Source organism: Brassica napus, chromosome C3 (assembly GCF_020379485.1).
Source record: "Brassica napus cultivar Da-Ae chromosome C3, Da-Ae, whole genome shotgun sequence".
Lineage (NCBI taxonomy): Eukaryota > Viridiplantae > Streptophyta > Magnoliopsida > Brassicales > Brassicaceae > Brassica > Brassica napus.
Window position 1 is genome coordinate 6,883,106 of NC_063446.1, and position 24,460 is coordinate 6,907,565.

Sequence of the window (24,460 nt, forward strand, 5' to 3'; positions counted from 1 at the left end):
GGGTGATCTCGGTCGATTCTTGCATCCTAGTCTCTCGATAGTCGCAGCCGTACAACCATGTTCGCTGTAAAGTTATAAAATGACCAAATTCGATTTTGGTTGATAGAAAGAGTGGGGGGAGACTGAGGAGCTTCAGTTCTGATAAATTTGTAATTAGGGGTTCTGTCTTTTATTCGGAACGACACCGTTTCACGACATCAGCTCTAACGTTTTCGTCTAGCAAGTCAAAAGTCGAAACCATATTTATCAGAAGAAGTTTTCACGGCGCAGTTTAAGTTTTGAAGAGGGTGTTTCCAAGAGAACTAATAAACAGACATTATTGCCTCCATTATCCTGAAAATAAAAAACTTAAATTCACCGATTAATCAAAATCACCTTCTCTTTTCTGTTATTTAATTATGATTTTTTTTTTTTTGTTATTTCACAAATAATCCCATTAATAAATAGCTCCACGGCTAAACAAATGTGAATATGTTTTCTGGTAAAGAAATGAAATTTTCTATCGCTCCGCTTTCGCATATGTCAAATCGAACATATTATAATTGAAGTTCACGTAAATTAAGTAGAATATTATAACAAGATTTCAGAATCTACTACTATATAGTAGTGGGAGTAATAGAGGAAGAGTCCACATTAGTTGAATCTAATGAAGTTGTAAGTTGTAAAGTACTCTTGGAGACTATAACAATGAAGAGATGGAATTGGAGAAACATGATACTAATAGTCAGGTTTTGGCAAATTCTAATATTCCTCCGATGGTCGTACAAGAAAATGTCTGACGAATGGGATGATAACGACAACATGCTTATAGGATGATCTACCAGTCAAAAGGCAGGATGAGTCTCATGTCTCACAAGAGGTATTGAATAAAAAAAGAGATGAGGCAAGTAAGATTACTTGTTCTGGTGTTGAATGTAGGTAAAGGAGATTGAATTTTATGTTGCTGATTATATTATCAACTCCTATGTGTCTTACAAATTTGAGTTTTAGCAGTGTTTCAGTGACATACAAAAGCAATTGATTCAGATTGTTAAATCCCCTCGACAGAATTTTGTTAAATCAAACTCAACAATTGCAGCCGATATTAATATAATTTGAAAGAATTGTGAATTTTGTAAGATATGATTCACCCACTTGATTAAAAAATGTGGCGCGAACACATCGTCGAACCGTAATGTCCTAGTTATTAATGTCTTTCAACAAATAATGAATTAAAGACGAGAGTTGAGATGCACTATTTAAATATCCCTAATGCTTTGCTATTTCTCATTTTTCTTTTTGGTGTCTATATGTATTTTTTGCATCTAGTGAAATGTTTTTATTTACGTAAATAGTTTTTACATTATATAATAAGAACTTGGTCCAACCATTGATACCAAATTAGTGTTTGATCCATTTTTTTGGTCAAAGGCAAATCATTTTTTTGGTATGGTTTTCTAATTTTAAAGATCTCAGCTTGTGGATTCAAAGACTGTAGACCATGGAATATGGTTATAAAATTGGATGTTTAAAGTAAAGAGGAACTCACAAGTTATACTACGAACATGGATCTTAAACAAAGTTTTGATTTTTTTTTCTTATGTAAGAAATAAAAATGCATCAAAGAAAGATCTTCAATGAACACTTTTCTTTTGACTTCTTTAAATTCAATGCTCAGATTAGAAACTAGATTTTCTAATTAAAATGTAAGTATTTTGGTAAGCGTTTTGGAAATATAAAACACTTTGATCGAGACAAGCAAGGCAAAATAAAATTTCTAACATACAGTTGTACAAGCCTATTTTGGTAGTTTTATCATTCAATCATCAACGTAATGGTCCCAAACCATTATACCATAGGCTTCACAGTGTGCTATTGGTCTTATTTTTTCAGAGTATGCAAGCAGAACATACATACATTTTTTGTGCACTAAGAAAATACGTAAGTTAAGACCAATAAAATTGTTTTTAACAATTAGTTGTTTGGAAACCAACAACAAAGACATGTACCATACACACAAACGAATAACAATACAATAAAGAAAGTCGAAAAATAAGTATGTCTTCTAACATCGGTGTCGTCATGCATCATGTAAGTAAACTATATTCTTTATTTTCCTAGCTATGTAATGATATTTTTTATAAGTAGTTTTGATTAAATCTGGTTTGTGGTTTTAGTGAATCAATTACCACATGGTGGATGATTCCGTCTTCCAAAATCATTCCGTCTTGCTATAATTGTTAATTTCATTTGAGTTTTAGTTCGGTTTAATTCTGGTCAGTAAAGGAATCTCTCTCTCTCTCTCTCTCTCTCTCTCTCTCTCTCTAATCTCTCGTTCAAATCACTCTTTCTGTCACACTCTCTCGCTCGTTTCCAATCAGTAAAGAAAGATCTCTGTCTCTCGGTTATACAAGCTGTAACTACAGATGGACAACAACAAAAGGAAAGGAAAAGAGATATATGAAGAACCAGAAACCGTAAGTCATAAACCCTAGTTAGATCTAAGTCTATTTAGTTTCTCTCATTGTTTAGCTAATTTTTATTGATATCTATATGTTTAAATAGGTCTTTACTACTGGAGAAACTAGTTCATCTAGAGTCGAGGATACTGAAGTAGACTACGAAAATGTGGGGTCAGGAGCCTATTATGACTATTATGATTACGAGGTAAAATGTTATGGTTTATTAAAACAATTCCACAATGTCTATAGTTACAAAAAGAGTGTCTTAGTATTTTATAATTCATATATGCAGAGCGACGATTGTTGGGACTGGAGGGATTACGATGGTGTTCTCGGACCCGTAATAGATCAAAGAGATCAAGGTAAATGCTTCAATTTTAGAAAAACATAGACTTGTCAAAATTAATGAATCGATGTAAAACTGAAGGCTCATATTGTTATATTAAAAACTAAATAGACTAATTTTATTCAACTTTGCAATTAGTCTTTTCTTTTAAACTAATTTGATGCATTAAAATAAATGTAACTGGTATAGCTTTTAGGCTATATAGTTTGTTACAAGTTTAATGGAAACCATAGAGTATTACAACATTAATTTGCACACCCAAACAAAGCTTAATAACACATTAAGATTAATAACACAAAGTAAATGCTTCAGTTTTGGTAAAAAAAACAGAATTTCAAAATTGATAAATTGATATAAAACTGAAGACTAATATTGTTGTATTAAAAACTAAATAGACTACTTTCATTCAACGTTGCAATTAGTCTTTTCTCTTAAACTAATTTGATGCATTAAAATAAATGTAACTGATATAACTTTTAGGCTATACAGTTTGTTACAAGTTTAATGGAAACCATAGAGTATTACAACATTAATTTGCAAACCCAAACAAATCTTAATAACACCTAGATAATGAAATAACGTCAACGTCTTAGGAATTGCGGTTACCTCGACCTCTAGAGATATGCTTTTCTCTTCCCTTGACAAGTGTCCACTTCATTTCCTGAAATTTTTGGGTTTGTTTAATCAAACTCTATACTAACCATAGCTATATTTGAACCATCTTCTTGAACTTCTAACGTCTTGCTTGGAGCTTTTGACTATTAGTCTTGTAGTCTGATATTTATTTTTCACTTTTGCAATGGGATTTGATGTTTGATTTATTTTACATTTTCCTTTATGAAGCAACTTGTTGGGCAGTAGCGATAGTGAGAGTGGTTCAAGCATTATTGAACATTGGCGTCGTTGTGCCACAACAACTTGAGTTGTCTATTCAACACATAGTCAACCATGTGAATTTTGATGCAGAAAGAGACATCAACAACATCAGAAACGCCCTTAGTTTCATGAAATCATCCGGAGTTTGCTTGGAAAGTCGATGCAGTAGTCACGGTCGACAACTAGTGAGGAAGAACTGCACTCATCAACAGGTAAGTAATTAAACTATTTATTTTCTCAGGTGTGTAATGATACTATACAGATAACAGGTTTTGACTAAATCTTGTTTATGTTTTCAGCATATCAATTATCACAAGGTGGATGGCTTCACTCATTTGATCGACGTTGAAGATGCAGACCTTGAAGACATAGTTAGGAGGCAACCTGTTATTGGTCTCATACCAATCAATGACGAGTTACATTACTATGACTTTAAAAGAGACGTAAGTTAAAATTCAAACTTGTTTTATTATTGATTATTTTGGTCTAAGCTAAATCTAATGATATGTTTATTTTGCAGATGATATATCAACATGACCGTACCACAGATCCACCTGACCCAGCAGTGCATAACGTCCTTATTGTTGGCTTTGGAAACCGCAACGGAAGACCTTACTGGATTGTGCGAAATTCATGGGGAGAAGATTGGGGAGATGGAGGATATGCGTATGTGTATCGTCAGCCAATACGTGGTCGCTCTATCTCTCAGTTCACTGAGATCATTATTCCTAACAAGAGAGATCATCCGAGACCTCCCGGACCAAAGAGCGGAGCATGATGGTTTAATTTGGTCTCTCAATCTCATGCATGTGTATGAGATTTTGATCCTTTAGACACTGTGCATGTTTGATCTTTAAACTTTCAAAAGTCTTATTGAAGAGACATGGATGATCGTGAATGATGATACTACTATTTTGCATGAAAAATTTGAGAGATCGTGCAATTTGGTTTGACGACATGAACTTGATGTGGTCATTGTGTCCTTTTGTAGAAGACAAGAATATGAACAGAATAATGTAACACTTTATTCAGTCAGTTTTGCTTGACTAGTTTATTAGAAACATAAGAGAGAGGAGAGATTTAGCTACGGTATTTATTCGTTTAGAACTAAGCAAAGATGAAATCGAATCTATATAAGTTTTGGTAGACATTAACAGGGCCTTTTGGTGGTTTTCATGAAACAAATAGGCTGCTATTGTGGTTTTACCTGATTCGCAAATTCTTATTGTACTTGTGCCTGTAAGTAAGGTTTCTTTCCGGACAAAAGAGTCTGTGGAGAAAGAGGAAAATGTCTGTCTATAGAACATTTGAAGAAGAAAGAGAAAGGGTTGTTTTTCAAATGGGAACTTATGTTATAAGTCGGGCAAGATTTGGATTTATATCTGCTATCTCATGTGATTAGAAGTAGAAATCACTTGTTCGTTACAAAACCCATATATAAAGGTAAGATTTGGGGTAATCACTGATATCATATTCAAGATCTTCATTTTAAATATAAAAGCAATAAAGTATTAATCTGCCCAGATTTGACAACTAAATTAGGAAACATTAATGTAAACGAGATACATCCACATTTTTTTTTCTCTCACGGAACGAAGCCAAAGGGGAGTCGGGGATCAGCTCCAGTTCGATGAAAAACAAAGGGGAGTCGAGGATCATCTTCAGGACCAGCTCGGGAAAACACTACAGCTTCTTCGTCTACACAAGAGCAAAACACAACGTAATCAGGTAAAGTAGCGATTTATCAACTAATGTGTTTTTGAGAGAGTGAAGAGAAAAAGAGTACCAGAGTCTTCACATAGCATGGGAGGAGGAGGCACCACTTCAACAGAAGCAATCTCTGCACACACAAGTTAAGATGGGAATATAAAGATAAAAGCCAAAAGAAGAGTAAAGCATAAACAAATAAGGAACCACCTTCGTCGGTGGGCTTGAGCCTGAAAAGGAGAAGTTTATGCTCTTTCCCGCGTTGCCAGATTTTAGCTTGATAGATTTTGGACTCAGGGGTGGATGATGAATTCATATCGACAGCCCAGAATGACAACCAACACAAAATACCGCTAACAAACTGATAATTCGCCTGAATGTGCTCCGCCAACACAAGTTTTGTTCCCTGAATTAAATAATTAATTAAAAGCTTGGAGTCTATTCTCTACAGAATCATATACATTCAACAAAGGAAGCAAGATCCAAAAGACTAACCTTAGCTTCGTTTTGTCTCTCTATGGCAAGGAGTGTCACCTCACGGACAATCTCGGCAGCGCTTCTTCTATTGCAAAAACCTCGTGGTGGATTATCCAACGATTTAGTGAAGAAGGAGTAATCAAATCGATCCCAATCAACCGCAAAACCCTAATTAACCAAACAAATATATTCCAATGTATCAAAACAGTAAAGTGATAGAGATCGAGCTACTTAAACAACTCCTGATTGAGCAAACAGAACCCCAAATTTCATATCAGATTATTAGGATAACTGAATGAACCTAAAGATCGATTCATACCTCGGATTTCTGGAACTGATAGTAAAACTGCAGGTACTGTCGCACGTATTCATCCTCTTCCAATTTTCTGCTCTTGAGGTCGCGCTTTTTGTTGATTGATTTCGATGCTCCTTCGAAACCTCCATGGTACCTCGCAATCTTAAGAGGACGAACGTTAACCTCCGCCAAAACAGAGTCCGCCATGATCACAAAAACCCTAATGCACTTTCTTGGAGGACAAGAGAGCAGAGGAGAGAAGATAATAATAAATCGTTTCTGTTTTTTTTTTTAATACTGCATAAGGCCCGTTATCATTCATTGGCTGTATAAGGCCCGTTATCATTCATTTGATCATAACATCCCACTATATAAAAGAAGCTAAATTTGAGCTTCCTAAAGCTATCCACGTGTGCACAAATATTCAGGACCAACCAAAGTGCCAGGTCATCTTTGTGGGCTTACAATTTTAAAAAAATTTGTCACCTACGTGGCCCGTATGACCCATCTCTCCCGAGCCTCTCTTCATACCGTATTGGTGGCAGCCCATTACCCATCTCTTGATACGGTTCGGGTTACATCGCTGTCCTCTCTGAAATATCAAAATCACTAACCCTAATCACCGTTCTCGATCTCTTTGTCGATTCTCTTTCTCTCCCCCAAATTTTGATTTTCTTTAGCGGCCAAGGTACTTCAATGTGCTCTCATAAAGCCTTCAATGTTTTCTTCAACCATGCTGTTGCCTGTTGGTGATGTTTTCAATTTAATATGCGGAGAGGATGAGATCGACTTGGGGAGAGGAGGTTATTGTTTGGAATTGAAACCCGAAAATGGATTTCACAATCGTAAGCTCTCACTTCTTTGGGCTCGCTTCGTCTTCTTAAAGAGGCTTTATCGGCTGCGTTGAGGCTGTATCGTCCGGTGCCGGAGTTCTTCAACCCCGGCTTGAAGGGCGACAAGATACGACATGGGACTTTTGTTCCGCAGTGATGTTTTTGATTTACTTGGCTGGGAGGATGAGATCGACTCTGGGAGATTTTGTTTCGAGTTCAAACCGGAGAGATTGACTTTGAAATCGTACGCTCTTAGTATACATAATTATGGGCCAATACACACAGATTACGATTCAACAGCAACTAAAGTAAGATTCCAAATTCGTCCTCTGTTCAGCCTCCAGTCAATTTCTTTCACTTTTTTAATCTTTGCCTAATGTTCATTACTGTGATCAAAAATAACTCGCTTGCATATGTCTTCTTTTTCAGGTTGTTACTTGGCTTTCTATTTCATGAAGCACAGAACGTAGTATATAAAAGGAAACAGGAATTCACTTTGCAAATATTCTCTGTGTCTTTGGATTAATCTATAATCTTGTGATGTAGATAGATACAAAAGCTTCTTACGGATCTCCATGGAGAAGAGAATTCATGAAGGTAACCTGAAACAACTCTCTATCTCTTGCAAGTGGATGCCACACTAATGTCATAGTTTGGTAAAATTCCAGATTAAGTTTTGGTGAATGACGTTGTGTTTTGTACCGAAGATAAGAACTCATGTTCGTTATGGGAAGCAGTTATCACAATACAACCTTACTTATCGAATTTTCATCAAGTAATATTACATGATTTATAATTAGTTGTGTATTTTATGACTTTTTATAAGTGTGGTTGACGATAAAAATGACAAGCTATCACAAAAGATACCTCAAGTTCAGGTATTTTAGATATGGGACTCTCTGGACCTTTAATATGTGATAATGTATCGAAGTTTTAAGTCTTCTTCCGACAATACTCTAATTCGATTTTGTGGTGTATCGATACATTTCCTGAAGGGCTTACTCGGAAGCTTCCAGTTACCAACAAGTATGTGAAGCCAATATGTATAGGATTTGGAGAGGCGGAGGACCACGACCTTGAAAATCTGAAGAAACAGCTCGAAGATGATGATCTCATCAGAGGTACAATAACTGCGGAACATCAAGGCAGTGAAGGTACAATTTTACCTGTGCATGTCAAAACCGAACTCTGTAGCCATCTCCCTACACCGGTTTAGTCATAACTGTCATTTGATTAACAAACAGAGTCTGGCGTTAATTAGCTGATACAAAAGACAACCGCGCATACAGCTGAGAGGGTCACGTGGTCTAAGTCTTGAATTAACGTTTGAGTTGTTCCGTTCAGTGACAAAGGCTTCTGTCCATTCCAAGTCAAGCAGGTACACATATGAATCCGGCTCCTGTGTTTAGAATCAAGAAACAAAGTTCCTTCGCGTCAAAGGCTTGTGTGCGAGTCTCTTCAGTGCTCTCTTTGGCTTTCTTATGTTCGATTCACACAAGTATTGGTCTTCCACAACAAAGACTCATCCACATTATTACATGTTCTGCTATAAACCTTTTCTTTTACCTCTAGGCTCATTGTCAATACCAAAATACAGCTGCGTTTTGACCTTGATTAGGTGTGATTGTGACTCTCTTTCACTTCCTCGATGCACATGGCTACACTTTTCTTTGCGGTGGTTGAGATGTCGATAGACATAATCACTCTTGGGAAAATCAAGGGACTGCTCAGCATGGGTCGCCTCTTCTGCTTGAAATATTGGAGACCAATGAGTTAGAGTTTAGAGACATCAATTGGTAGATTCATACAATATAAGCTTAGAGTTTTGTTTCTTCTTTGTTTTTCCGGTTGATTGGTTTTAAGAAATGGAATCCTTTCTCTCAAAAGATTATAAGCATATTGTAGTGTCAGATGGCTTGATGATTCTTCGATTTTGAAACCAGAAATCTATATTCCTGCCAAAATGCTTCTTTGTTATTGTTACATAGTGGAGTGTTTAAAACATTACTAAACCAGTTCAGTCAAATTTTAATAGAACGAAGCAAAACGATTAGAACCAGTTGTATTTTTATATCTTTGTAAAACTCAGCTTCTCATGATCAATCTTATCACTACGAATCATCATCACGAGGCTACTATATTCTATAGAAGAAGATGAAGTCGGATTTGGAAAGCGTTTGGTAATTTTTAGAAGTTTGAGAAAAGGTAATAGAAGTTGTATTAAATAGTGGATATAGTGGACGTTTGAATTAAGTTTGTACACTTCTCGGATTGATACATTTATTCACGTTTTGAAATTGAACACATCTATTCATTAAACACGTTCCCAAAGTCTTAGAAACAAATACATTATCAATTCAAATCCCATTAGAATAAGTTATTGTTCATACGTTCTAAATATTTAATAATAAATTAAACAACAAATTTTTTATATCTACAAAATTTTCATCATAACATAAGTATTTTTATCACGTAAAATAAATTGAAATGCATTTGAAATATTTAGTAAGAATTAAGTATCCAGTTTTTTAATATGACAAAAAAATATCTTTTATCACCTAAAAACTTGAAAACATCCATGTATAAAATTATATACAATCTGTGTAGACATTTATCTCTTTTGAAAAAATATTAAAAAATATATGATGTAAAATATTTTTTAATGATAACACAATACAAACTATATATAATGATAATTATCAAATCAATAAAATTCATTTCTAATTTATGGTTAAGTATATATTAACAAATTTAATTATTTATTAAAGTTAATAAAGACTTTGTAACACAGTATAATTTAGTTTTGGACAATGATAATTATCAAACTAATATTTTAAAAATTTTATGGTTAATTATATATTAACAAATCTAATTATTCATTAAGAATAATAAATATTTTAGCCGCTCTACATTTTAAAGTGAAAGTTTAGAAGATGAAAAAACTCACTTCACAAATAATATTATAAATTATTTAAAATAAACATAAATAAATGATTAAATATAAGTTTGATTATAACAAACAATCCGCGCAGGGCGCGAATAAAAAATCTAGTATATCTAACTAGAAAGTTTAATTTGTCCTTTCACTATTCCTTAGCTTTATTAATAGTTTAATACTATTACTACTTTGACAAATAGGTTTAAACTTCTTTTTTCTATCGCCAGCCTCAAACACCCATAGTATAGATTTTGTTTACCTCAATAGCAAATTGCCAACCCCATTATTTTTATATGGAGAAGTTATTGCGGGTGTCACACTTTTAATTTTATAAATTGTTATTTTGTTTTTGTGATAAGTGTTACATATTCTATGTGTCATCGTATATTTAGTTGTATAAGTATTTGAATATTTTCAGATTCCTATACATCAAAATTGTACCATAATCAAACTAGATAACATGGTTGATGTTGGTTATTTGTTTGTTTTTAAGTTATTTTTAGTTTGATTCAAATACCCAAACCGAAATATGGTTAATTTTGATACAAATATCTAACAATTAATCTTTCAGACATATTAGTTTTGGATATTTTTAGGTTTATGTCAATCAAAACTGAATACTCGACTCAAACCCACCGGAAAATTTATAATACTTGAATGAGTCTAATTTCAAAACAAAACAAAAATTAACACCCAAGATAAACAATTCGTACCTAAGCGGGTACCCGAATGTATGTGCAACTGATTCTGTAAACAAATAAAAAATAACTCATTGTTAATCATTTTGAATTCTTGTCACAAATGGAATAATTGCATTCAAACATGTCAAATTATTATGGTTATATGTAAATAAATGATGTCAAAATATTATATTAAAGATAATTAATGAGGTACTTAAAAAGAGTGAGAAAAAGAATGTAAAAGATATATAAAACACTTCAAAATAGGTTAGTTTTGTTTTGTAGTTTTGTAATAAGTGATGTGTAATTATTTAGAAAATATTATAAATAAAGTGGTTAGAACTAATTAAAAATGGAATGAAAATGTGTCAAAAATTAACTGAAAAATAGGCAAATATTGTTTTGTGCTTCAGTTTAATAGACTATACTTTACTTTATTTGTCTACTTTTCTTACATAAATCAAAAGAAAAAAATTATAAAATTTTACATATTATTATTTTTTGGAGATACATGTTGGGTTCGTGCAACCACTAAAAATCTAGAAGCATTGCTAAAGATCAAATTCAGCCTAAATGTATCGCTATCGGTGAAACATCTTTACCATAACCTTACTAGAAAATGAGCAACGAAGTGATCAAAAATTTCGAAGAATTTAAGAGTTTCTTGAAGAATGAAGGCTTGTTCAAGATAAAGATTGTGAATGTGAGAGAGTTAGAGAGATGAATGATTTGGGTATGTGTAACTATCTAATAATTCCATGACTAGCTCGATAATAAACTTTCATAATTATTTAAAAAGTTCTAGAAGAAGCATTTGACACCAAATATGTAAGAGTAATGACAATGGCGAACTATGAAATAGTTACAATTTTTTCAATAAAATTAAGAGCAAATACATCATTGGTTATATATAAAATGGATGAGATGAAATTGACTTAGAGATTAATCTTATAGCTTCTGATATTTATTATCACATATATTGGAATCAATCACATATATCATTTGTTATACAAGAAACATACTTATTCCGTATGATGCTTATTTCAAAATTAGTGTACTAAAAATGTCCTCCACATTTGAAATTTTTTATTTCGTAACATCGAAACACATATTGTAAGGTTTGATGTTGTTTCAACTAACTTTGGCATATAACCAAGCTTATTTTCAAAGTTGGCAATTAAAAAATAAAGGAAAATTGAAAAAAAAAAAAGGAAAATTAAATGAAAAATGAAGGAAAAAATAAATTGATAGATGAGACTGAACAAATGACTAAACATGTTAGGGAACCAAATGTAGGTGTACTGAAGATGGATGAGTGGGTTTCAACCAAAATGGTTAACGAAGAGAAATTGATAGCCATTTGATGGCAAGCATACATGCAACAGATGAACTGAAAGCCCTTCGAGAAACTGTGAGATATTTTATATAGCTCATATGTTCAAAGAAAAGACTCAATGCAATCATTTGGTTCTAGTTACCGGGTACAATAGTACAAATGGTCAACACTACTGAATCATACAAAACATGTGGGGTGTTAAGTGGGGGAGATAAATGATTTGGGAGAATAGCTCGAAAAATTAGCCGTGGTAAAGGCTATCATTCTCCATTCTCATAAATTGTCTACCATGTGGTATGTTTTACAAAAACACTATTTAGTAGTTATTTTACGTTCCACATTTGATTAAGGAATTTTATTCAAACATGTATTTTAATATAGTTTAAATTTTTGCGTTCTACATTTAATATAGTTCCACATTGTTGTTTGAATGATTATTTTAAAATTTATTTTAAAATGTAGTGTTAATTTAATTTTTTTTTAAATTACCCATTGAATCAAAATCTAGTGTTAATTAATGAATGATTTAAATCAAAATTTTAAAATCTAGTGTTATTAAATTTTTAAAGATTTTAATTTATTTGTATTTTAAACTTATTTTAAATTATCTATTGTGGAATTTAAGAATAACTGAATGAAATCAAAATTCAAGACATATTGAAGAGATCTTTAGAATTCACAAACTTAAGCTATCCTAAAATTTTAAAATTTGATGAATTGCAAAACGTTGATAATTGATTTTATAGTTATGTAAACATAGAGATAAAAGGGACATAATTCCCCTCCAATATGACAATATCTCCAACAATGGTTGTTGCATTATCTAAGAGACATTTAATAAAAACAAACAAGCAAATCAAATTCACGGTTTTGACAATATCAAATAATAATAATAATAATAATAATAAATAAGAAACAGACAATAAATGAACTAGTGTTTTGGTCTTTGGTAGGAAACAACACACCTTTCTAATGTTGTTATCCGCCATGGCTTCCTAGTTCCCGAGCCAATCTTCCGAAATACAGCCAATCGATTACTGTTCTCGTGGTCCCCGTTCTTCCTCAAATCTATATTTATTTTATTTTGGTTCGCATATTTTAGTTAATAGCATTCAAATCCCTAAGGTTACATGAACTTTTAATTTGAGCCCTTCATGTCTAATCATTGGTGATACCAGAAAACAAATGGAAACAATTTAAATATTTTAGTTTAGTAGTTAATCCTACAAAAGTCATACATAAAGTTATGATAACATAAAAGGGACATAATTCCCATCATATAGGACAATATCTTCGACAGTAGTTGTTGCATTATCTAAGAGACATTGGTAAAGACACCCGCACGCTTGTTTGATCTTGTGTTATACCTTGGTTTCTTCACAGCTCTCTCGGAATCTTCATGGCATTCTCCTGAGAAAAAGAAATGAAAGATTAAAACATACTTCCCTTGCAAAAAGATTAAACACAAATTTCCTCTCCCTCCAAAACAATGTCTATAACAAACTTGAGAAATGATTCATATTTCATACCTTTCTGACAGGGTTTAAGCCTGCAGAAACTGTGCTCAATCTCTCTACAGAAAACATTGCAGACCTTAGCTTGAAAGACTTTGGTCGTGTCACAAGAATCCTTGGCTACAAACGTGATGAAGTAAATGTATCCTCTATTCCTGTAAAGATTTGCTTTCTCGACCTCAACAAATTCAAAACTGGTCCCCTGTTTTTTTACAGGAATCAAATATAATAAAATAAATATAATAAGAAATAGACAACTGAATTGAACTAGTTTTTTGGTCGGAAAAAGAACACACCTCTCTAACGTTGTAATCTGCAACGGATTCCTGAGCCAATCTTCCGAAAAACTGTCTATCGGTTTCTGTTATTAAGGTTGAATGGCATTCATCAAGAAACGAAGGGTAGAAATCGAAAAGGCATCGGAACTTGGAAAAATCCACGTCAAATCCCTTATTTAAAACAAAAGTAAAACAATTTAGAAACTATCAAATCAAATCAAATCAGAGATTCTGAGAAGGTAATAGATCGAGAGAGAGAGACCTGTGACTTCCTGATCTGGCTGTTGATGAGATTGCGCTCCTCCTGATCTGTGTACTTTGGACTCGTATTGTCCTCTTTCCCTCTGATCCTCTCCAACAGAAGCTTCTCCTTCTCGGTCAGTTCTCCAAGTAGAGCATTAAAGCTCGCAATCACACATTCTGGATCGAACGGATCGCTGTTGATTTCGTAATCTATTCTACTCGATGAAGCCATGACGAACCCTACTTCCGCCGTTCTCCCTCAAAAACTATTATAGACACTCCTTTTATTTTGGTTCGCATCTTACATTTAATAGCACTAAAGCCCCCCCAATGTTTTAGCGTTTTCGAGATGTACCCCATAACTAGTTTTTGAAATTTTGATGAAAACCTCCCAACTATCCATTGGTAAAGTTTGAACCCATTATAGCTTTTTCTTGGCCAACTTTGAACCCGTCAACTAAAATTGTAACTTTGTGGGATCTTTTGTTTTACATAGAATTAAAAAAAATTAAGAGTTTTCTCCCTTGTTTCACATGTCATCATATAAGCCTCTAAAGTTGGTAGTAAACTTGATATATTTTCACAAGTGTATCACATCTTTTATTTAAGTGGTATATTTTCTCAACGTTCTGCATTGCATAAGATTGTTTTTAATTGTCTAGGTTTATCATAATTCAATATGAAAAAACTATATTTTTAGTATGGTATTTAGAGTCAGTCTTATTTTATTTATACAACCTCCAAATTTTTAACTCCAGCATTGCTTTGAAAATTAAGGTACTCATCAACGTGAACAACATTATCAAACTATCTTCAAAAAAAAAAAAAACACTTGACATGGAATCTCTAAGGACTTATTCTTTTTCAACACACCATTTGAGCCATTGAAGAGACGAACCTTGAGTACTCTAAGGTATACTCTTATCATCGCTTTAATTAGTGCTATCGACCCACTTATTCTCACCACAGCTTCTTTTCCTCAAAGCTTGGGCCACCTATGTGAACTATCTCGTGGAGTGGACATATCACTTGAAATAGTGTGTCTAAAAAACACAGATGGTGGATGAGTATATCCAGTTCATCTATACCAAATTTGATGTTTATTTTATTTTTCAATCATGAGCCATGTATGGTTTTGATGAATAGTAATGCCCATCAAGCTTATGAGCACATGAGCCCAAAAATTCAAAACTCGTTTGCTATGATTATCTACTGCTAATTATTGGCTGGTATCCTATGATCCTATCATCATCATAAGATGGAAACGTCTGGACACCAGAAAACAAATGGATAATTTATTTTTTATATTTTAGTAGTTGTCCTACAAATAGGAAATCAATCCCTTAATATATCTCCGACATCCGCACGCTTGTTCGATCTTGTATTATACCTTGGTTTCTTCACAACTCTCTTAGAATCCTCATCGCATTCTACTGCCAAAAACGAAAATGAAACATCAAAACATACTTCCCTTGCAAAGACACAGCACAAGTTTCCTCTTTGAAACTTTATACGATGTGTACAACAGACTTGAGATATGGTTATAGTACCTTGTTGACCGGGTTTAAGCCTGCAGAAACTGTGCTCAATCTCTCTACAGAAAACATTGCAGACCTTAGCTTGAAAGACTTTGGTCTGGTGGCAAGGATCCTTGGCTACAAACGTGATGAAGTAAATGTAACCTTTACTCCTGTATAGATTTGCTTTCTCAACCTCGAGAAAATCAAAACTGGTCCCCTGTTTTTTTTTTTTACCAAAATCAAATATAATAAAATAAAAATAATAAGAAATAGACAACTGAATTGAACTAGTATTTGGTCTGAAAAAGGACACACCTCTTTAATGTTATAATCCCCAATGGATTCCTGAGCCAATCTTCCGAAAAACTGCCTATCGGTTTCTCTTATTAAGGTTGAATGGCTTTCATCAAGAGAGGAAGGGTAGAAATTGAAAAGGCATCGGAACTTGGAAAAATCCACGTCAAAGCCCTTTTTTAAAACAAAAGTAAAAACAACTTAGAAACTATCAGATCAAATCAAACCAGAGATTCTGAGAGAGACCTGCGAGTTCCTTATCTGTCCGTTGATGAGATCTCGCTCCTCCTGTGGTGTGTACTTTAGACTCGTATCGCCCTCTTTCCCTCGGATCCTCTCCAACAGAAGCTTCTCCTTCTCGTTATCTCTCCAGAGAGGTATAAAGCCTGCAATCACACATTGTGGATTGAACGGATCACTGATGATTTCGTAATCTATTCTACTCGATGAAGCCATGTCAAACCCTAATTCCGACGTAACTAATTGCTCCCCGTTCTTCTCAAAATCTATATACTTTTTTTTTTTTTTTTAATCTTCGCATTTTACAGTTAATAGCACTAAAGCCCCCAAAGTTTTATATTTAAGAGATCGTACACATCATTTAGCTTTTGTAATTTAATGAAAACTTCCGAACTATCATTTGGTTAACTTTGAAGTTTGAACCCATTAACTAAAATTGTAGGCTCTAAACTAACAATAGAAATGAATATAAAAAGAATGAAAGAAAACAAAATAATAAGAATGAAAAAGAATATATGTTATCAATTGTTTCTTATCAAATTTGATAAGAAATGTATTAGTTCTATAATTTTTTTTATACAAAAAAGGATGAATGGAAGAGAATCATATGAAAAATTCAAATAAATAGTGTAATTTTAAGGAAATTTATTTTCATTCATTGACTTGATCACCATTTAAAATCTGTAATTTTGTTTTACCGATTTTTAAAAATAAAATAAAAAACCTTAGTTTGGTTCTTCTCCTCCTAAATTATCTTTTCATTCAATTGGTCACCATTTAGTTTGGTTTGTTAAAAAAAAAATGTTTCTTCTCCTCCTATGATTCATTGGATTGGATAACCACAATTGAGGATTGCATTATCCTAAATTATCTTTTGTTCTACTTCTACACAATTAAGGTTTAAAAGTTTTCCCTTTTATTTGTTTCATGCTGTCAAAGCTACGTTTGTGTTTAGCGTCTAAAGTTGGTTGTAAGCTTGGTATATGTTCACAAGTATATTATCTATTATGTACGTGGTCTTTTTATATGTCGACTCGATGCTTTTCATTGGAAGAAAACCATAGAGAATATGTGGTCAGTTACAAAAAAAGTGGTGATATGATAAACTTTTTTTTATTAATACCATTTTATCTACAAAAAGCTCAAACTAAAGAACGGCATATCCAAAACAGAGCAAGAAACAACATATTCAGTGTAAAACGATAATAGTAAACACAACTCATGCGTAATACATAAATTCATTCGATGTCCCCAAATCCATATGAGTTGTGATCTCTAAATTGTTAGCATCTTCATTTTGTTCCTTTTCTTTATGACAACCAATTTACATATATTCATTTCCTAACCTTTTGACAAGTGAAAGTATGTGTTATTTTGCAATTTAAAAACAATTCAGTCAAATGTGACTTAGATTCATAAACTTGAAGACCCTTTCTTGTTTCAAACAAGCAAATTCATGAAGAAAATTTGATCGTGAAAAAAAATCATTTGCTCACGAGGGAACTGATTTGGATTTTGACCAGTTAACATATCATATGCTAAGCTTTTTTTCGATCCAATTTAACTCAAAATGATTTTTTTTTGGTTAATCAGAATAAAATAAAAATACAAATTCGTAGAAAAGGCTCTTGCGCTCAGACGTCTGTTTGGAAGAATTTGCTTATTTATCTATTGGGCCCATCATTATGAGCTCAAATGCCGTTTGTTACGATTATAGGTTTGGATACAAATAAGAAAGCATGTTTTGGAAAAAGAAGATACCAGAAAGTGAGAAAACAGAAAACAAATGGATAAATCCTTACTAATAAAAGGGAGCTTTTGAGGCTCCGTAGGACGTCCACATCAGCGGAAAAAAATTCTCTCAAAATATGACACGTGGCATTATTATTTCAAAAATAGAAAATAAATAATAAGTAAATAAACAATATAAGAAATAGAAACATTGCATTAAACAATAATAAGTAAATATACAATATAAGAAAAATAAATAATAAGTAAATATATAATTAAGAAATAAAAAAACTAAATTAAACATATATCTGAAAAAATATATAGTATAATAAATAATAACTAAATACACAATATAAGAAATAGAAATATTAAATTAAATATTAAATTAAATATTTATCGTAATATTAGAATCTATACTAATAAAAGGGACCTTTTGAGGCTCTGTAGGGCATCCACATCAGCAAAAAAAACTTCTCCCGAAAGATGACACGTGGCATAAAATATAGTTTTACATTTTAATATTACTAATTTTCGAAAATTATAAATAATATGTAAACATACATCATAAAAAATGGAAAAACTACATTAAACATATGTAAAATTACCATTTTTCACTTAAAAAAAAGACGGCTTATCTCCATAATGTAACATTACCGTTTTATAAAAAAAAACAAAAAACATTATATATAATTTCAAAAATAATAAATATATATAAACATACAACATAAAAAATGGAAATACTACATTAAACATATGTAAGATTACCATTTTACAACATAAAAAATGAAAAAACTACATTAAACATATGTAAAATTACCATTTTCACTAAAAAAAGACGGCTTATCTCCATAATGTAATATTACTATTTTGTAAAAAAACATTATAATATGCAAACATACATCATAAAAAATGGAAAAACTACATTAAACATATGTAAAATTACAATTTTTCACTTAAAAAATAGACGGCTTATCTTCATAATGTAACATTACCGTTTTATAAAAAAAAAACATTATATATAATTTCAAAAATAATAAATATATGTAAACATACAACATAAAAAATGGAAATACTACATTAAACATATGTAAGATTGCCATTTTACATTTTTATTTTTAAAAAGTAATATGTAAACACACAACATAAAAAATGAAAAAAACTACATTAAACATATGTAAAATTACCATTTTCACTAAAAAAAGATGGCTTATCTCCATAATGTAACATTACTATTTTGTAAAAAAAAAACATTATAATATGTAAACATACATCATAAAAAATGGAAAAACTACATTAAACATATGTAAAATTACCATTTTTCACTTAAAAAATAGACGGCTTATCTCCATAACGTAACATTACCGTTTTATAAAAAAAAACAAAAGACATTATATATAATTTCGAAAATAATAAATAATATATAAACATACAACATAAAAAATGGAAATATTACATTAAACATATGTAAGATTACCATTTTACATTAAAAATAACAATAATATGTAAACATACAACATAAAAAAAATGGAAAAACTACATTAAACATATGTAAGATTACCATTTTTCACTAAAAAAAGGTTTATCTCCATAATGTAACATTACCTATAAAAAAAGAAAAAAAAAACATAAATATAACTATTTGACTATTTGTCCAAGTTCTTCTATTAAACATTGCCGCTTTACATTAAAAATGGAAAAAAACATTAAGATTTAAACATCTATCTTAAAATATAAAATATAGATATTAACTAAGTATAAAGTATAAGAAAGAGAAATACTCAATATAAAGAAAAATAAATAATAAGTAAATATTATAAATATATAAATATATGAATTATATATACAATAGTAATAAAAGGGACCTCTTGAGGCTCCATAGAGCGTCCACATCAGCAAAAACAATTTCTCCCGAAAGTTGACACGTGGCATAAAATATAGTTTTATATATTAATATTACTAATTTTCGAAAATTAAAATAATATGTAAACATACAGCATAAAAAATGGAAAACTACATTAAACATATGTAAAATTGTCATTTTTCACTTAAAAAAAAAGATGGCTTATCTCCATAATGTAACATTACCGTTTTGTAAAAAAAACAAAAAATATTATATATAATTTCGAAAATAATAAATATATGTAAACATACAACATAAAAAATAGAAATACTACATTAAACATATGTAAGATTACCATTTTACATTTTTATTTTTAAAAAATAATATGTAAACATACAACATAAAAAATGAAAAAACTACATTAAACATATGTAAGATTACCATTTTTCACTAAAAAGACGGCTTATCTGCATAATGTAACATTACTATTTTGTAAAAAAAAATATTATATATAATTTCGAAAATAATAAATAATATGTAAACGTACAACATATAAAATTACCATTTTCACTTAAAAAAAAGACGGCTTATCTCCATAATGTAACATTACCGTTTTATAAAAAAAAAACAAAAAACATTATATATAATTTTGAAAATAATAAATATATGTAAACATACAACATAAAAAATGGAAATACTACATTAAACATATGTAAGATTACCATTTTACATTTAAAAATAACAAAAATATGTAAACATACAACATAAAAAAAATGGAAAAACTACTTTAAACATATGTAAGATTACTATTTTTCACTAAACAAATGGCTTATCTTCATAATGTAACACTACTATTTTATAAAAAAAGAAAAAAAAACATAAATATAACTATTTGACTATTTTTCCAAGTTCTTCTATTAAACATTGTCGTTTTACATTAAAAATGGAAAAAAACATTAAGATTTAAACATCTATCTTAAAATATAAAATATAGATATTAACTAAATATAAAGTATAAGAAAGAGAAATACTCAATATATAGAAAAATAAATAATAAGTAAATATTATAAATATATAAATATATGAATTATATATACAATAATAAGTAAATGCACAATTTTTAAAATATGGAAAGAGTACATTAAATATTAAACATCTATCTTAAAATGTAAAATATAGATATTAAGTAAATAGAAAGTATAAGAAAAGGAAATACACAATTTAAAAAAATGGAAAAAGTACATTAGTATTTAAACATCTATCTTAAAATGTAAATATATCTTAAGATATAAAATTATTAGTAAATAGAAAATATAAGAAATAGAAATACACAATATAAAGAAAAATAATCCTTACTAATAAAAGGGACCTTCCTTACTAATAAAAGGGACCTTTTGAGGCTCTATAGAGCGTCCACATCAGCAAAAAAACTTATCCCGAAAGATGACACGTGGCATAAAATATAGTTTTACATTTTAATATTACTAATTTTCGAAAATTATAAATAATATGTAAACATACAACATAAAAAATGGAAAAACTACAATAAAATATGTAAAATTACCATTTTCACTTAAAAAAAAGACGGCTTATCTCCATAATGTAACATTACCGTTTTATAAAAAAAAAACAAAAAACATTATATATAATTTTGAAAATAATAAATATATGTAAACATACAACATAAAAAATGGAAATACTACATTAAACATATGTAAGATTACCATTTTACATTTAAAAATAACAAAAATATGTACACATACAACATAAAAAATGGAAAAACTACATTAAACATTTGTAAGATTACCATTTTTCACTAAAACAAAGACGGCTTATCTCCATAATGTAACATTACTATTTTGTAAAAAAAAACACATTATATATATTTTCGAAAATAATAAATAATATGTAAACATACAACATAAAAAATAGAAATACTACATTAAACATATGTAAGATTACCATTTTACATTTAAAAATAACAAAAATATGTAAACATACAACATAAAAAAATGGAAAATCTACATTAAACATATGTAAGATTACCATTTTTCACTAAAAATAATGGCTTATCTCCATAATGTAACACTACCATTTTATAAAAAAAGAAAAAAAAACATAAATATAACTATTTGACAATTTGTCCAAGTTCTTCTATTAAACATTGCCGTTTTACATTAAAAATGGAAAAAAAACATTAAGATTTAAAGATCTATCTTAAAATATAAAATGTAGATATTAAATAAATATAAAGTATAAGAACGAGAAATACTCAATATGTAAAAAAATAAATAATAAGTAAATATTATAAATATATAAATATATGAATTATATATACAATAATAAGTAAATGCACAATTTTTAAAATATGGAAAGAGTACATTAAATATTAAACATCTATCTTAAAATGTAAAATATAGATATTAAGTAAATAGAAAGTATAAAAAAAAGAAATACACAACTTAAAAACAATGGAAAAAGTATATTAATATTTAAACATCTATCTTAAAATGTAAAATATAGATATTACGCAAATAGAAAGTATAAGAAAAGGAAATACACAATTAAAAAAAACGGAAAAAGTACATTAGTATTTAAACATCTATCTTAAAATGTAAATCTATCTTAAAATATAAAATTATTAGTAAATAGAAAGTATAAGAAATAGAAATACACAATATAAAGAAAAATAAATAATAAGTAAATATATAATATAAGTAAATACGCAATTTAAAAATGGAAAATTACATTAAGATTTTAAAATATATTTTAAAATTTAAAATATAGATATTACGTAAATAGAAAGTATAACAAATGGAAATATACAATTTAAAGAAAATGGAAAATGTACATTAAGATTTAAACATCTATCTTAAAATATAAAATAGAGATATTAAGTAAATAAAAAGTATAAGAAATGGAAATACATATACAGGAAAATAAATAATAAGTAAATAATGTAAATATATAATATATGAATTATATATATAATAATAAGTAAATACACAATTTTGTTTTTAAAATGGAAAAAGTTCATTAAGCATTAAACATCTATCCTAAAATGTAAAATATATAATATAAGTAAATACACAATTTAAAAAAAAATGGAAAAAGTACATTAAGATTTAAATATCTATTTTAAAATATAAAATATAAATATAGATATTACGTAAATAAAAAATATAAGAAATGGAAATAAACATTTTTAAAAATGGAAAAAGTACATTAAGATTTAAACATCTATCTTAAAATGTACATCTATCTTAAAATGGTAGTAAATTATATAAAACTGGAAATACCACATTAGACAAAAAAAAAAAATGTATAGTTTTACAACAAGAAAGTCCCTATAAAATTCATTATTCCATCAACATCAACCTCACACTATTAAGGAAAACTTCAAAGCACTCGAGCAAAAAAATGGTTCCACCATCAACTCTTGCCGTCCCAAAAACCTTTAATGACCTTGAAGGAGATTTTTTATAACAACGAACTTTTTGTTAGGTGGATTCATTGTTGGAAAACCCGCAACTTCCAAAAGCCAAACTTATTCATGGAAATTGAATTGCTTTTCATAGACTCAAAGGTATTCTTACAAATTTAAATTAATCTAATCCATAATTTTATTGTTAATATTCATATTACTCTTTCATGATCAAACCATTACAGTTAATAACCATTCAAGCGTTTATCCCGAAACACTTATTTCCTCGCAGAATTAGGTATTGGTTCATGTTGGTTTAGTATTGTTTTTAGTTTATTAACCGGTTTAGGATGGTCCTATTGTAAATATAATTTAAGTTTGGTTAGCATATATTATGCTTAAAATAACTTAAATTAAATAATAGTAATATTATGCTTAAAATATAATTTTAGAGAATTTTCAAATATAGTTTACAGAACATTATAGGTGATGAATTTAATTTATTAAATTCATTTATTACTTAAAACTAAGTTTTTTTAAAAAACATACTGAGTTATAAATATCAATGCTGGACTGGTGAGTATAACATGAAGACAAAAATATAAATGTTTCATTTTCAAGATAAGAAATTCAGCTTTTATTCAGTTACTCAATATATAATATCTTAAATTATTTTTTTTTTAAATATACATAATTTATATATATAGATTAATCTTCCAAACTTAAACTATTATATTATATATTAATAATGTTTTTAAATAAAAATAATTTCTGATTTAAAAAAAATAAAAACAACAAATGGTTATTTTCAAATAATGGATGTAATTTACATTATACTATCATTTAACAAGTATTAGATACGTTTTGATATATCATTATTTTCTATTTCCAGGAAAAAAAAATTGTTAAACATCAATATCATCTAGGTTAAGTATACTAACAGCAGAAATTCAAACATCACAAAAAATATTTACATAAACATTATAATACAATAATTTAATCAAAAAATACAATTCAAAAAAAATATTCAAAAGAATAGTTATATACTTAATATTTGAAAATCAAAGATATTTTTGCTAAAATTGTACTTACCTGGCCAAGGAGATCGACCATCTTTTTACGGATCGATCGATTGTCGAGCATGTGGTCGATCCGAAAATACTTTGCAGTTTAATTAAATATCTTAAACATTTATTCCAACACTCAACAGATAGTTTTGCTAAATATGATAACTAGATAGCCAACAAAATTACAAAAAAATATATAAATAGTAAAAAATATGTTAATTTAACTTGTTAAAATTTAAAAATAAATTTTAATTATGACATGCATCTTAACATTTATATAAATATGTATCATAACCTAAATATAAATAATTTAACAACTTAAATTAGAAAAAAAAATAAAAATCCCGGGCGTAGCCCGGGTTAATCCCTAGTCTTTATAT

At 29.5% G+C, this 24,460-nt stretch overlaps 4 protein-coding genes and 1 long non-coding RNA gene across 7 annotated transcripts; 2 read left to right on the top strand and 3 right to left on the bottom strand.

Annotated features, from left to right (window-relative positions):
• The first annotated feature begins 2,405 nt into the window (after positions 1-2,405).
• On the top strand, positions 2,406-4,499 carry LOC125584193 (procathepsin L-like). Its single transcript, XM_048752264.1, has 6 exons — positions 2,406-2,456; positions 2,545-2,646; positions 2,734-2,803; positions 3,631-3,875; positions 3,963-4,106; positions 4,184-4,499. The coding sequence occupies exons 1-6, from the start codon at positions 2,406-2,408 to the stop codon at positions 4,439-4,441; spliced, it is 870 nt and encodes a 289-aa protein (XP_048608221.1). The 3' UTR covers positions 4,442-4,499.
• Positions 4,500-5,112: 613 nt separating this feature from the next.
• Positions 5,113-6,434, bottom strand: LOC125584194. Its single transcript, XM_048752265.1, has 5 exons — positions 6,167-6,434; positions 5,866-6,015; positions 5,581-5,776; positions 5,450-5,503; positions 5,113-5,361 (listed from the first exon to the last, which is right to left on the bottom strand). The coding sequence occupies exons 1-5, from the start codon at positions 6,347-6,349 to the stop codon at positions 5,249-5,251; spliced, it is 696 nt and encodes a 231-aa protein (XP_048608222.1). The 5' UTR covers positions 6,350-6,434; the 3' UTR covers positions 5,113-5,248.
• Positions 6,435-6,594: 160 nt separating this feature from the next.
• LOC125584195 lies at positions 6,595-8,939 on the top strand. Of its 2 annotated transcripts, XR_007321180.1 has the most exons (5): positions 6,595-7,283; positions 7,405-7,572; positions 7,644-7,853; positions 7,971-8,129; positions 8,220-8,939. It is a non-coding gene; the product is annotated as an uncharacterized LOC125584195 (long non-coding RNA). The 2 variants fall into 2 exon arrangements; XR_007321181.1 differs by having other exon boundaries at positions 7,405-7,853.
• A 4,176-nt stretch (positions 8,940-13,115) lies between these two features.
• Positions 13,116-14,243, bottom strand: LOC111204353. Its single transcript, XM_048752267.1, has 4 exons — positions 13,984-14,243; positions 13,740-13,892; positions 13,459-13,645; positions 13,116-13,339 (listed from the first exon to the last, which is right to left on the bottom strand). Exons 1-4 carry the CDS (start codon positions 14,194-14,196, stop codon positions 13,245-13,247), a joined length of 648 nt encoding a protein of 215 aa, XP_048608224.1. The 5' UTR covers positions 14,197-14,243; the 3' UTR covers positions 13,116-13,244.
• Positions 14,244-15,191: 948 nt separating this feature from the next.
• Positions 15,192-16,328, bottom strand: LOC111204352. 2 transcript variants are annotated; one of them, XM_048752269.1, is made up of 4 exons: positions 16,025-16,328; positions 15,800-15,952; positions 15,515-15,701; positions 15,192-15,394 (listed from the first exon to the last, which is right to left on the bottom strand). In XM_048752269.1, the coding sequence occupies exons 1-4, from the start codon at positions 16,232-16,234 to the stop codon at positions 15,300-15,302; spliced, it is 645 nt and encodes a 214-aa protein (XP_048608226.1). In that variant the 5' UTR covers positions 16,235-16,328; the 3' UTR covers positions 15,192-15,299. The 2 variants fall into 2 exon arrangements, with proteins under 2 accessions (XP_048608226.1, XP_048608225.1); XM_048752268.1 differs by having other exon boundaries at positions 15,192-15,397; positions 16,025-16,327.
• Between the last annotated feature and the right edge of the window lie 8,132 nt (positions 16,329-24,460).